The 15,221-nt window shown below is 39.0% G+C and overlaps 1 protein-coding gene across 1 annotated transcript in view; it reads right to left on the reverse strand.

Annotated features, from left to right (window-relative positions):
* The window catches only part of MAP4 (microtubule associated protein 4), a 206,039-nt gene extending 191,060 nt beyond the window's left edge, over nt 1-14,979 (reverse strand). Inside the window, exon 1 of the mRNA XM_042782424.1 lies at nt 14,745-14,979. Coding sequence (XP_042638358.1) covers nt 14,745-14,967 — 223 coding nt within the window. The 5' untranslated portion in view covers nt 14,968-14,979. The remainder of the gene's footprint in view (nt 1-14,744) is intronic.
* Between the last annotated feature and the right edge of the window lie 242 nt (nt 14,980-15,221).

Consider the following 15,221-nt stretch of genomic DNA (forward strand, 5'->3'; position numbering starts at 1 on the left):
CGGGATCGGGCAGTGTTTCGTTCTGCTGTGCATGGGATCGCTATGAGTCGCAAACGACTCGACAGCACTTAACAACAACAAGTGTCAAGTTGTAAATGTGTAAGTGGTATTAGAGAATATTTCAGTGTGTATGTTTTCACCACAATAAAAAAGAAATCAGAAAAACAACTATTAAAAAAACAAACAAGAAAATGATTACCACAAAAGAGAGAAGAATGGTTACTTTTATGGTAGGAGGACACTATAACTTGGAAAGGGTTAAAACCAAAACCATGTTCAATGCCATGGAGTCAATTCCGACTCACAGTGACCCCCTTTGGGTTTCTGAGGCAGTAATTTTTTTTTTTTTAAATTGTGATTTGGGTGAAAATTTACAGATCCACTTCACTTTCTATACAACAGTTCACATATACTTTGTCTTGTAACATTAACTACAATTTAGCACAATGCAACAGCTCCCCTCCCACTTCCTCCCTATAGTTACCTCTTCCCTGTGTCCATCCCTCCATGCACTACTGGCCCCCTAAGATGTCTCCCTGTGCATAAACAGCCTTTCTTTCTCCCATGATTGTTCTCTCCAAGGAGTGTATCTACCTCAGGTACATGTTCAACTCATATGCCTGTCTTTTGTTTGGCTGGAAGCCAAAGGTGTGGGTTCAATTCCAGACCAGAAGGGCAGCTAGGGGCCATAGTCTCAGTGGTTCCACCAGGCTCTATCGGACCGGCAAACCTGGTCCCCCCCCCCTTTATTTTCCTCCAAGTGATTTTAAGTTTTGTTCCACATTGTTCTCCTTGTCTATCCAAGATCTCTATCCAAGATCTCCTACATATACCCCTGTGATAGTTGGAGCTATGTGTCAACCTGGCTGGACCCCAGTTCTGTGTGGTTGTTCCCATGATGGGATTGGATGACTGTGTTCTGAGTGGCCAATCTGTTCAAGGGGAGTTTCCCTAGGGGTGTGGCCTGCTTCTGGGATATCCTAGGGAGACATTCTTCTTTGGATCAGGATTCTGTTGTGCTGCCTACAACTGTCCGTGAGTAAGCAGTCCACCGTTCGGCCTGGAGATCTTGGATTCGTCATTTGTTGGAGTCAACAGCCAGTGCACTGCCTGCCAACTTTGAGCTTCTTGGCCCCTGCGGTTGCAGGAGCTAGGAAAAGCTTCCAGCCTGACATTTGCTCCAGGGACTTTGGATTTGCCAGCTTCTATACGTTTGTGAGCCATTTTCCTAAGATAAATTTCTCTCTCTCTTTATATATATACAAGCTTTGCTGGTTTTTGTTTCTCTAGAGAACCCAATCTAAGACAACCCCTCCGAGTGATTGACAGAGGTAGCCAGGCACCATCCAGTTCTTCTGGTCTCATAGTCATATAGGCTGTAGACTGCATGGTGTACCAGTCACTAGGACTAATTGTTTCCATGAATTTTGGTTTTCTTCATTCTTCTTTGCTCTGGACGAGGAGAGACCCATCGTTGCATCTAGATGGCTGCTTGCAAGCTTTTTAAGATCCCAGTTGCTACTTGCCAAAGTAGGAAGTGGAACAATGTTTTGTGTAGTGTGTTATGCCAGTTGAGATTGATGTCCCCTGTGACTATGGTCCCGAGCCTACAGGTTCAACTACTCCGGTCCCTCTGGGTAGCTGGCTATGACCAAGAAGTGACTACAACCCTGCTCCTTGTCAGCTCTACTATATACCTGGGAATTCATATCATTCAAATAAACTTGTAGGACCACTGTGTGAGGCAGTAAATCTTTATGGAATTAGATTACCTAGTCTTTCTTCTGCAGAGTGGCTGGTGGATTTGAACCACCAACCCAGAAGTGGTTAGCAGTCAAATGCCTTAGGTACTATGCTACCAGAGCTCCTTAGGAAAGGGTTGGTAAAGTTTTATTTCTTGATCAAACTCATATTTACTACAAGGGTGTTTATTTTATTCTTAAGTTATATATTTCCTTTATGTGGTTTTCTATATCTATGTGACGTTTTACAAGATAAAAATTTTCAAAATAAATAATAATAATAAAGTATAGTAGTGTGTTTTAGGAAAAATGAAGTGATGATACCTCCATTTTTAAAAAATTTTTATTATGATTTGTGTGAAAGCTTACAGAGTAAATTCATTTGGCATACATATTTTGTTTCATGATATTGACTGCAATCTCCACAATGTAACAGCTCTCTTTCTACTTCCTCCCTGTTGTTATCTCTTCCCTGTGTCCTTCTTTCCTATGCATTCCTGCCCCCTGAACTATCTCCCTGTACAAATACTGACCTTCTGTTCTCCCATGATTAATTGTTCTAAGGAGTGTTACCTACTTGATGTAAATTTTCTCCCTATATGCCTGTCCGCTGGCTGGAAGCCACAGGAGTGAGTTCAATTCTAGACCTAAAGATTAACTAGGGGCCACAGTCTCAGGGGTTTCACCAGGTTCCACCAGACAAGTAAGGTGGTCTTTTTCATGATTTTGAGTTTTGTTCTACACTGTTCTCCCTTCTATCCAGGATCTCCTGCACCTCCTTCGGGTGGCTGACAGTGGTAGTTCAGAACAATCTTCTGGTTTCACGGTCATACAGACTGAGGTTTACACGGTCCTTTAGTCCCTTGGACTAATTGTTCCCATGTTTCTTTGGTTTCCTTCATTGCTCTTTGCTCTGGATGAGGAGAGACCCATTGCTGGATCTAGATGGCCTCTTGCAAGGATTTAAGACCCCAGTCGTTACTCAGCAAAGTAGGGTGTAGAATAATGTTTTTTGTGTAGTTATGTTATGCCAGTTGAGCTTGATGCTCCCCACAACCACGGTCCCAAGGCCAAAGGTCCAACTCACTCCATCAGGGTGATTGACTGTGGCTAAGAAGTTATCATAACATTGCTCCCTGTTAGTTCTACTTATATGCACATTCTTACAGCACAGACAAATATGTATGCTACTGTCTGCCACCACGGTCATGGGTATATTCCCTTTTGCCTAGACATACCTGATCATTCAGCCTGTCTACCCACGTATTTACCTGTAGAGCGATGATACCTACTTTTGAAACTGCATTCTTTATTTAAGAAAAAAAAAGTCATGAGTTCTCTTTATGGAACTACTCAATGATAGTATCAGGTGCACACAGGCAAAATGCAAAATACAAAATAAGCTTATGTTTAAAACTGGCCTCCAGAAGTTAATTTACAATAAAGGTGAAATTCTGAATCAGTAATAAAAGGACAGCCTACAAAATAAATCATGTTGGGCAATTTGCTATGCATTTGAGGAAAAATGTTAGCTTTCTTATACCTCCTGGGAGAATATAGTGCCTAAGGCACTTGACTGCTAACCAGAAGGCTGGCGGTTCAAACCCATCAGCTACTCCTCAGAAGGAAGATGGGGCAATCTACTTCCGTAGCGATACTGCCTCAGAAACCCAAGGAGGGGTCGCTATGAGTCCGGTCCAACTCGACGGCACATAACAACAACACAACAACCTGGGAGAATAAATTCCACGAATTAAAAATAACAAAGGTAAAAACTAATTTAAAAAATGAGAGATATTTATGTCTGAAGAATAGAAAAAGTTTTCTTAAGCAAGATTAAAACTTGGTAGCCATAATGGATAAAATGGACAGATTTGATCAAACTTTCCCATTTTATAATGCCTTTAGTGTCTCTCTGGATTTTTCATGGCACCCCAGGCCAAAAAAAAAAAAAAAGAAGAAAATATATATGTATGTGTATACATATGTGGTGTGTGTGTGTATGCGTATATGTATATGTATACACACACACAATCTCATTTACTAAATTGTTGAGAGTCTAATAGGTATTTATGTGCTCCCATTCAGTAGCAGTTTGAAAAAAAATATTTTTACTTAATTCTTAAATAACTGCAAGTGCTTACTAATAGTCTGTGTGTATCTGGTGAGCACTACACAACCTCTCAAACTTTGGGATCAGTTTGATAGTCCTGCTCCATATTGATGTTCATGTAGCACTAGCTTTTTATTAAAGCAAATGTGCAAAAGCCCACTTCCCAAAGATATGAAATCATCAAAAGGAATGTAATGTCATCTAATGTCAAAAAATGTGAATAGTAAACCAGTGGTTCACAGCGTCCAACAGATATCAAGCATTTCCATATAAAATGTAAGATATTCCCCAGCACCCCTTGAGTTTGCCATAATGACTTAGAGCATCTTGGTACATAATTTAGATGCTCCAGGACTAAATAAGATTTTAAAATTTCAGTTAACAAAAGACATCACAAAATACATCATATAAAAAGGCAAGTCACAGACTGTAACTTATATTTAAAATAATTAATATCAAGTATAAAATAACTCCTATAAGGAGCTCTAATGGTATAGTGGTTAAGGCATTTGGCTGCTAATCAAAAAGTTTGTGGTTTGGCCAAAATACTTAATTGGATATCTAAGAAGTAAATTGTTTCCCTGAACGGGTCCATTATCACAAGAGGAGTCGAGTCCAGTGAAGGCAATTGTGATGTTCTCTGCTCAATTCTGATTCGCTTTAATAAGGAATGCACATAATTCATGGTGTTTTTAGCTCTGTGCTCAGTATATTAATAATAGCTAGCATCACTGAACATTTATGTAGCAGGCACCGAGCTAAGCTTATAACAGAAAATTGTACTTAAACCTCACACCAAGCCTGTGAGGTAGGTGCAATTTTTATCTCCCTTTAACAAACAGATTATAGAATCTAACAGAGAGAGAGTAAGTTACCAGGGTTGTTGAGCAGATAAAATCGTGAAGCTTGGATTCAAACTAAGTCTGACTCTATAGCCACTGCTCTCAACCACAATGCTGCAAGTATACAGATATTTTGGATGGAGTACCCACCTACGCTGCAGGAGCTGCAGTGGTTAAGTGCTTGGCTGTTAACCAACAGGGCAAGGGTTTGAACCCACCAGCCACTCTGTGGGAGAGGGTGGCTGTCTGCTCTGTAAAGATTATAGCCTTCCTTGGAAACCCTAAGGGGCAGTTCTACTCTGTCTCTCTGTCTCACAAGGAACTGGAATCAACTCAGTGGCAACTATGTTTTTAGTTTTAGCAAGACAAGGTATGAATGAAAAAATAAAGAAAAAAGAAGACAGTGACCAACCATCATATAAGTGTTACAGTCCTTGCTTTACATCAGAGAGGGGAGGCCAAAGGAGGGCCTAGATCATGTTATTTTTGGGAATTCTTCCAGGAAGAACTAAATCTTGGGGCTGAGTTTGGATTTGGAGGGACACTATCTTACTCAATCGATGGACCAAATCTGACAAATCACCTGTTTTTATATGATCTGTGATGAAAATGTTTTTACATTTTTAGATGGTTATAAAAACAAGTCAAAAGAATAATATTTTTTTAATATGTGAAAGTTATATGAAGTGACTTTCAGTGTTCATAAATAAAATTTTATTGGGACACTTAAAAAAAAAAAGGTTGGTGGTTGAATCCCCCAGCCACTCCATAAAAGAAAGATGTGGCAGTTTGCTTCCATAAAGATTTACAGCCTTGAAAACCCAATGGGGGTCACTATGAATCGGAATTAACTCAATGGCAGTGAGTTTGGTTTTTGGTTTAGTAACTCTTATAAATCTATAATATACATTAATAAGTAAAGACAAACAACCCAATAGAAAAATGGACAAAGGGAAAAAGCAGGCAGTTCATAGAAGAAATGTAATGGGTCAATAAAAACATGAAAAGACGTTCAGCCTTACTAGTAGAGAAATGCAAATTAAAAGCCTGGTCACTTATCAAAAGTAAAAGTTACTCACTAAGGAATACTACACAAAGCAAAAATGATACAGCTGTGTTTATTTAAACAGACAGCTCTCTGATATACATTATTAACTGAAAAGAATAAATGGCACACCATTTACATTATGGCATTGTTTCAGTAAAAAAGTTATAAATTTGCATATGGTTGTAAATAAAAGATTCAGAAAGATCAAACTGAATAGTAAATACCTTATGAGAACATATTCTTATGTAATTTTTGTATTAAATTATTTTATTCCCTTTATCAGGATAATTTTTCAGGATTTACAATAAAACTAAAGTGAACAAAGCATTATCCTACTCTATTTTATAAGGCTATTTCCCCAGAATCTAGCAGGTGACTGTGAACCCATGCAAGACTAGCCATAGTGCCGGACTTTGCAGCCCTCTATATCTGCAACAAATCAATAGGCTTTAATGACCAAGTAGTCATCATAACCTCAGTGAGTAACTATCATCTATAGGCTTCTTGATCCCGAAAGGCACCTGCAACATGAATAGGTCAGCAAAAGTTTTCAAACTTTCTTTTCTTTTTTAAGCAATGGTATCTTTTCTTCAAACAGCATCTTACATAGAAATCAGTAACAAAAATATGTAAAAGGCATGCTATCTAGGCTGTTAATTAAGGAATATAAACCAAAAAACCAAACTCATTGCCATCGAGTTGGATCTGACTCATAGCAACTCCTCCTTGGGTTTCCTAGGCAGTATCACTATGGAATAGATTGCCCAATCTTTCTTCTGAGGAGTGGCTGGTGGGTTTGAACCGCCAGCCTTCTGGTTAGCAGTCACATGCCTTAGGCAATATGCTACCAGAACTCCCAATTAAGGAGTATAAGAGGCTGTAATTTGCCACAGGCATGGACTCTCTCCCTGTCAATCCTTCTACTACTATTCATCAGCTCCATCGGACCTCTGTGAACCCCTAGGGGCTGCACAGAACAGTGTACAAACCAGCGCTATACAGCACTTTTCAGCTCTTAAAGATTTTTAACATGGTACAATACTTCACACTTTTGTGTTTTCTTTTGATGAGTTACTGCATGACTACCTTCATAGGAACTCTTTCCTTGCAGGGCCACCACGGATACTTCTGTGCAGCCTGTGTCTTACACAAGAGCACCCCCTCCTAAAATCTATTCCACACTCTATTTGCCAAGCTATGTACCCTGGCATGGGGCTTCCTTCACCTGAAGGAAAAGGCAGCCTTCCCTACTTTGCAGAAAGTGCTGTAAGGCAGCCCTGCTTTCCTGCCCTTCATTTTTAAATTGAGGGTGGTTAGGGTGGGCAAAAGAATAAAAGAAAGAAAATGACCACTGGCCAGAGAGCTCTATTATGTATAATCCACTCATGCTTTTATATATAGATGCAGGAAACTGGTTGGTAAGTACTCACTGGGTGGCCTAAGTGAACCTGCTATAAAATCACATCAAGAGCACTAGTGAAAGCTAAATGAATCTCATGCAAGAACAAAATCAAATTTAAAGCTGGATATACAATAAAACATAAAAATAATAGAGTCTAGGGCCTTTTTCCATCACACAAACATGAAACTTGCATTTCAGTGAAAACATCAGTCTGATCATCTAATATCAGACTCACAGCAGAGACATCCCCATTCATACAGAACTCACTCTATTGTACCAGATTTCTATAAGATCAAATGAGGAAGTTCTCTTACTTATACCTTCCAAGTTTTCAACCAACCAGTTCTCCTCCCTTTTATCCTCAACCATGCCTTCTACAAACAACCTTTGGCCAAAAGTGTTGCAAAAGAGCTCTTTAAAGTGTTAAGGAACAAAAATGTGACTTTGAAGACTAAGGTACACCTGACCCACGCCATGATATTTTCAATAGCCTCATATATATGTGAAAGCTGGACAACGAGCTGATATGGATAAACATCAGCAACTTATAATTTAATTATAATGTCATTATAAACATTACTCTTGTTGAATAGGAAAATAAATGCAAATATATAATATTCAATTGCTCCAAAAATATATACAGTAAAAATAGGTCTCCCTCTCATCCTTATACCTCCCTTTCTGGTATAACTCTATTATCAATTAATGGAGTAGCATTCCTGAGTTACTGAACTTTTAATTACAGACTGTATACATACTGGAAAATATTAGCAGGAAAGATTTGGTAATTTTTTATAAGAAAGATAATTAAAAAAAATAAATTCCTCCTCTCAGATCAAGTCACCCAAGATGAAGCTCAAGGAGGCCTATGTCTGCCACCTAATTGTCCACACCCCTCTAGGTGGCAGAAGCTATATACAGCTAAAGAAAACCAGAAAATGAAAAGCAAGCTCCATTTATGACTGGTGAGGGGAGAGTTCATGTTTTAAGAAGAGGATTTGAGTCATGACTAAAGGTATAATATTTACTCCTTACCATTTTCTTTCTTCCTAAGTTTCCTTATTTTTGAGTGAGAAGAATTCAACTAAATATTTTAATGATTTGCTAAAGGCCAGCTGAAAGCTTTTCTCAGTGACCAATTTTTTCAGAAGTGGACGGCCTCGTCCTTCTTCCAAGTCTGTCTTAGTTTGGAAGCTCTGCTGAAACGTGTCCACCATGAGTGACCCTGCTGGTATTTGAAATACCAATGGCATAGCTTCCAGCCTAACAGCAAGACACAAGCCACCACAGTACAGCAAACTGACAGATGAGTGGTCAAACAGAACAAGGGGATCCTGAATGGTTTAAAATCAGGAAGGGTGTGTGTCAGGGTTGTATCCTTGCATCATATTTATTCAATCTGTATGATGAGCAAATAATCTGAGAAGCTGGACTATATAAAGAAGAACATGGTATCAGGATTGGAGGAAGACTCATTAACAACCTGCAATATGCAGATGACATAAGCTTAAATGCTGAAACTGAAGATGACTTGAAGTCCTCACTAATGAAGATCAAAGACTACAGTCTTCAGTACGGATTATAACTCAATATAAAGAAAACCAAATCCTCACAACTGGACTAATAAGCAACATCATGATAAATGGAGAAAAGATTGAAACTGTCAGATTTTATTTTACTTGGATCCATAATCAACACCAATGGAAGCAGCAGTCAAACCTGATGTCATATTGCACTGGCCAAAAGTGCAGCAAAAGAGCTCTTTAAAGTGTTAAGGAGCAAAAATGTGACTTTGAAGACTAAGGTGCACCTGACCCAAGCCAGGATATTTTCAATAGCCTCATACACATGTGTGAAAGCTGCACAATGAATTAAGAAGACTAAAGAAGAGGAAGAGTTGATGCCTTTGAATTGTGATGCTGGCCAAGAATACTGAAAATACCATGGATTACCAGAAGAATGAACAAATCTGTCTTGGAAGAAGTACAGACAAAATATTCCCTAAGAAGAAAGAATGGCCAGAATCTGTCTCACCCACCTTGGTCATGTTGTCAGAAAGGGCCAGTCCCTGGACAAGGATATCATGCTTGGTAAAGTCGTGTCAACAAAAAAAGGGAAAGTCCTCAACAAGATGGATTGACACAGTAGCTGCAATAATCGGTCCAAGCACAGCAAGGATTGTGATAATGGCACAGGACCAGGTAGCATTTCATTCTGCTGTACACAGTCGCTGTGAGTTAGAGCCAACTCAATGGCCCCTAACAACAACAACATGAAGGCTCGAGTCCCTGGGTGATGCAAACAGCTAACATGCTCAGCTGCTAACGAAAAGGCTGGCAGTTCAATCCCCCAGAAATACTGCAGAAAAAAGGCTAGCAATCTAGTTCTAAAAAAATCAGCCACTGAAACCCCTAAGGATCAAAATTCTACTCTGACATACATGAGGTCACCATGAGTTGGAAATGATTCAATAGCAACTGCTTTAATCGTAAACTATAGGATAGGGCCTTTGGAATGCACACACAGAGAGTTCATACTCAGTTGCAAGTTTATGCTCATGGATGTCCATCAGATACTCACAAGAAAGACTAGAGGCAGGCTGGAAGACCAAAGAAGGTGTCACTTGATGGTACAGACCTGGTGATAGATCTGGAGGGAAAAGTGCAAAGCCCTATGTCCAAGCCATGGAAATAAAAGCCTTAAGCCACTGAGGGAAGGGCACCTTCTGTCAGCCCCAGAGCACAGGTGAGGAACCAATGCAGTGGGGAAAGAATAACAGGAAAAAAACCTTCTACTCCTGAGAGAGAAACAGAAAAAATTCCTAGACCCAAGATCTTACACCACTACCATAAGAAGTCTCCTATCACTGTGAGAAGAGCTCTGGTGGCATAGTGCCTAAGGCACTTGACTGCTAACTAGAAGGCTGGTGGTTCAAACCCATCAGCCACTCCTCGGAAGGAAGATGGGGCAACTACTTCCGTAGTGATACTGCCTTGGAAACCCAAGAAGGGGTCGCTATGAGTTGGGTCTGACTCGACGGCACATAACAACAACAACAACATCACTGTGAGAGAGACAGGATCACTAAGAAAAACTTAACCATGAAACACATACCAAAAAAAATGATCTTAAACCAGGATCAAAAATAACCCCACGCCTACCACCAAGCTAGCAAGGACCATGATACCCAGAAGACCATGTGTCCTCTGATGAGGTTTGGGAGAGGGTAGCAAAAGCACAGAAAAAGGTCCCTTTGAGGTACAGGTGCACACAAAAGGACAAAAGCTGAGGGTGGAGCACTGAAGAAAACATTCTATCACTTCAGTCACCTAAGCACAAAGAAAAGATAAAGGAGCTTAAAGCACTAAAGGCAACCATGTTGTTGTTTGCCATCGAGTCAGCCCTGACTCATAGCGACCCCTCCTTGGGTTTCCGAGGCAGTATCACTACGGAAGTAGGATTGCCCAACCTTCCTTCCGAGGAGTGGCTGCCATAGTAACAACAAAACTCAAATCTAGATCAACTCCTGCCTAAGCTGACTAACAAGAAGAGATATGCTCTGTGGTAGTTAAGTTTGTGTGTCAACTTGGCTGGGCTTCGTTGAGTGGCTGGGCAGCCCCATGATCAGACTGGTAATCAACTCCATGATGGAATCTACTGTGAGCAGCTGAGTAGCTGGCTTTGGGATGTGTCTGCTTCCTGTATATAAGGAGAAGCCTTGGGGAATGGTCTCTAGTTTATGGCACACTTGAACCCTGCACATAAACGTGTCATTGTTCAGCAGCCCGCAATGCTCTGCCGACACTTGGGACTTTCGATGGACTTGAATTAATGGCCTACTGTGGGGTTTGGTAACATCGGGACTGTGCCTTTTTACTTGTCAACCTTGGGCTTGTCAGTCTCAGCAGCTGTCTGAGTGCAGAAAAGACTCCAGCTTCAGTGGGCCGGGAGCAGGAGGCAGAGCCGAAGCCCAAGGTTGAGGGGCTTTCATCCAGCCCCTAGAGCATGGCACTTTGAATTCATACTAAAAAGCCTCCAAACAGAGAATAAACTCCTGTTTGTTCAAGCCATCCCATTTATATTTCTATTAAGAGTAGTACTAGGTAACCCAGCCTAACACATGCCCATTTCCAGGCATAAATATGTTTTACCTCAGTCTCTTTCAATAAAAAATTAAGACACACACACACACAAAGAAAAAAAAAATCAGGGGGAAAAAGGTCAAGAGACAAAATAATCAGACTGAGAGATGATCCAGATGTTCTAAACTATTACTAATATGTTAAAGTCTACAATGGAAAAGGTGGAAATCATCTCTTATCAAAGAGATAGAAACTACAAAAAGTCAAAAAGAAACACTACATATTAGGGGGAGAAAAAGACAATAAAAATAAAGAACACTTTATCTTAAAGGCTTACTGGTCTGATCAAGACTGGTAGAACCCCAGGACTATGGCCTTTAGTCAACCATCAAGCCTGGAACTGAGCTCAACCTCATGGCTCAACTTTCAGCCAAACAATAGACAGGTCCATGAGGTGAAGAATAACACCACGGAAGTATGCAGCCTTTAGAACAATCAACCATACAGCTCACAAGGACAGCATTTGCTCAGGGATAAAGTTCAGAAAGCAAAAGGGATAGGAATGAAGGATAGATGGAAATGGGAAACATAGGGAAGAAATGGGAAGAGTGTTATTACATTGTGGGGACTGCAATCAATGTCATGAAACAAAATGTGTATGAAATGTGAAATGGAAAACCAATTTGCTCTGGAATTTTTCACCCAAATAACAATAAAAAGTTAGTTTTTTAAAAAAAAGATCAAGAACATCACTGAGGGCTCATGACACAGTCAAGAAAAGTATCAGCGAACTTGAAGACAGATCAATGAAAATTACCCAAAATCATACAACGAAAAAAAGAGGAGAGGAGAACAAGGGGTATCCAGGAGGTGTGGGGCAATATACGGCAATTTAATAAAAATGTAATTGGAATCTTAGAAGGAGAGCGAAAGAACAGGGCAGAAGAAATATTTGTAAAAACAATGGCCAAAAATTTTCCAAACTTAATAAATCACACCAAAGCACAGAGGATCGACAAAAGAAGGGGAGGCCTTCAACGAGATGGAATGACACGGTGGCTGCAATGATGGGCTCAAGTATAGCAGAGATCATGGAGCTGGCGTGGGATCGGGCAAGGTTTCCTTCTGCTGTGCATGGGGTCACTATGAGTTGGAAACAACTCGAGGGCACCTAACAACAACAACAACAACAACAACAAAGCACAGATAAAGCAGCTCAGAGAACCCTAAGCAGAACAATCAACCTCAAAGCTACAATATCTTAAAAATGCTAAAAACCAAGGATACAGATAAAATCTTGAAGGAGGCCAGGGGTGGGCGGGTAGCTAAAAGGTACAACAGTCTTCTTTTCAGAAACTATGCAACTAAGAGGCAAATGGAATGGCAGCCAAAGCACTACAACAAAAAAAGCATTAACCCAGAATTCTAGACCTAGAGAAAATATCTTTCAAAACTGAAGTGAAATAAAGACAAACAAGCTCAATAATACATTGCCAGCAGGTCTGTGCTATAAAAAATGTTTTAAAGGAGGTTCTTCAGGCAGAAGGAATATGGTACCAGATAGAAATGGGGATATATAAAAAGAAATGTAGAATACTGGAAATGGTAAAGGAGCTCTGGGCTTAGTGGTTTAAGTATTCGGCTGCTAATCAAAAGGTCAGTGGTTCAAACTCACCAGCCACTCTGCAAGAGAAAGATGAAGCAGTCTGCTTCTATAAAATTTTACAGTCTTGGAACCCTATGGGGTAGTTCTACTCTGTACTAAAGGGCTGCTATGAGTCAGAATCAATTTGATGGCAGTGGGTTTTTTGGGGGTTTGGAAATGGTAAAAATTAGAACAAATATAAAAGACATTTTTTCCCTTATTTTTTTAATCACAAAGATAATTTATTATTGTTGTTGTTGTTATGTGCCATCGAGTATAAAGCAAAAATAATAGTGTATTACAGACTAATTATATATGTAAAATTACGTGTATGATGACAGTAACACATAAGATGTAAGAGGAACTGGGAGTATGCCATTCTACACGGATTTTACACTACATATGAAACAGTACAATATCACTGGAAGGCAAAATGGGATAAATTAAAGATGTATACTGTAAACCCTAAGTTAACTATAAAACAATTTTAAGAAAAAATGTATATAGTAAGACAGTATTGGAGATAAAAAAAGTCAATTAGTTAAAAAATAAATAGGAAAAAAACATAATAAAGAAGAGATGGAGAAAATAGAAAGCAACTAACAAGATTTAAATCAAACCATTATCAGTAATTAGGAGCTCTGGTGGTACAGTGGTTAAGCATTTGGCTGCTAGCCAAAAACCAGTAGTTCAGACCCACAAGCCGCTCTGCAGAAGAAAGATGCTGCAGTGTGCTTCTGTAACCATTTACAGCCTTAGAAACCCTATGAGGCAGTTCTACTTTGTCCAGTAGGGTCACTATGAGTCAGAGTTGACTTGTGGCAGTGGGTTTGTTTTGGTATATCAATAATAACATTAAATATAAGTAGTCTAAATATATCAATTAAAAGAGATCTTCAGATAGGATAAAAAGCATCTGTATCGTTGCTATAAGAAATCCACTTTAAATTGAAACCTAGATATAAGTTAAAAGTAAAAGAATGGAGAAATATATAAAACATATATAAATGGGGAAATATATAAAATATATATAATTTTATCTCCATTAATTCAATAATTTAGAAGAATGGGCCAATTCCTTGAAGACACAAACTACCAAAGCTTATGTGAGAAGAAATAGATAACCTAAATAGTATTATTATCTCTTAATCTGAATTACTAGTTAAAAACCTAACAGTAAACTCCAGGCCTAGATGGCTTCATTGACAAATTCTATCAAACATTTAAGGAAGAAATAGTGTCAATTCTATGCAAACTGTTCTAGAAAATAAAAGGAAAGAACAACTCCCAACCCATTTTATAAGTTCAGTATGACCTCAATTTTGAAACCAAAGATATCACAAGGAAAAAAAAAAACAGAAAAAGCTATAGACCAATATCCCTCATGAACACAGATGCAAAAATGCCCACCCAAATATTGTTCTATCTGATCCCACAATTCATAAAAAATGTTTTAATCCTGACTTGGTTTAACACATAGACAGTAAGTAGCATCTGATTCCAGTCTAAATTAAGTCATGATGTAAGCACAGATTTTATTATAACTTTACAAAGTTACTTTCAAAGAAAAGGCACAGCAGATAGTTTAATTTAGGGAGGTAAGCAGGTCATCCTGTAGTTGAAACATCACAGGATAAACGTTAGGGTTATAAATTATAGCTTCATAAACACACGTAACTAAAGGGTGATGAGTATATCTGCTTGGTCTCTAAGAGAACATTACTATATTAAAAAAAAAAAAAAAAAACTCAGTCTCAGTTACCTGAATATTTCCAAGATTATGAACCAAAGGATAACACCTAATCTACTTTCTGAACAGAGCAAGACCGGTACTATATATATATATATCCAATATACTTAAAATACTCACCTTCAACCTGGCTAGTATCTGAGCATGGTTTCTTATTTGACTCTGAGTTCCCAGTTTTTTCATCAACATCTAGGAGTGGAATATAGTCTGTTTTTCCAACAGTTTCTCCCACAACATCATCAAAGGCCTCTGCCTCCAAACTGGCGATAAAGTCCCGCTTTATCTCTTCCTCGATTTCTGGAGATGGTTCCGTTAATGCATCTGCAAGACTGAGGTCAGCCATTCTGCACCGCTGCAACTGTCTGTTTAAAAGGGAAAAGATGTTTCACAATGAGCAATGCAAACAGAAAAAAATTCCCAGAAACTCTCATCCGCTGTTTTAAACAAAAGAATCAAAATCTAAAATTTTAAAATGAGAAGAGGTTCCCTCCTTTTATAAATGAGAAAATTAATGCCCAGAAAGGATACAACATCTCTGGGAGGTAGGCAGAGCAAGTGCTGTGCTATTTTGTCCTTTAGACATTAATGAGAAAAATG

This window comes from Orycteropus afer, unplaced genomic scaffold, assembly GCF_000298275.1.
Source record: "Orycteropus afer afer isolate SDZICR_OR568_19922 unplaced genomic scaffold, OryAfe1.0 scaffold00311, whole genome shotgun sequence".
Lineage (NCBI taxonomy): Eukaryota > Metazoa > Chordata > Mammalia > Tubulidentata > Orycteropodidae > Orycteropus > Orycteropus afer.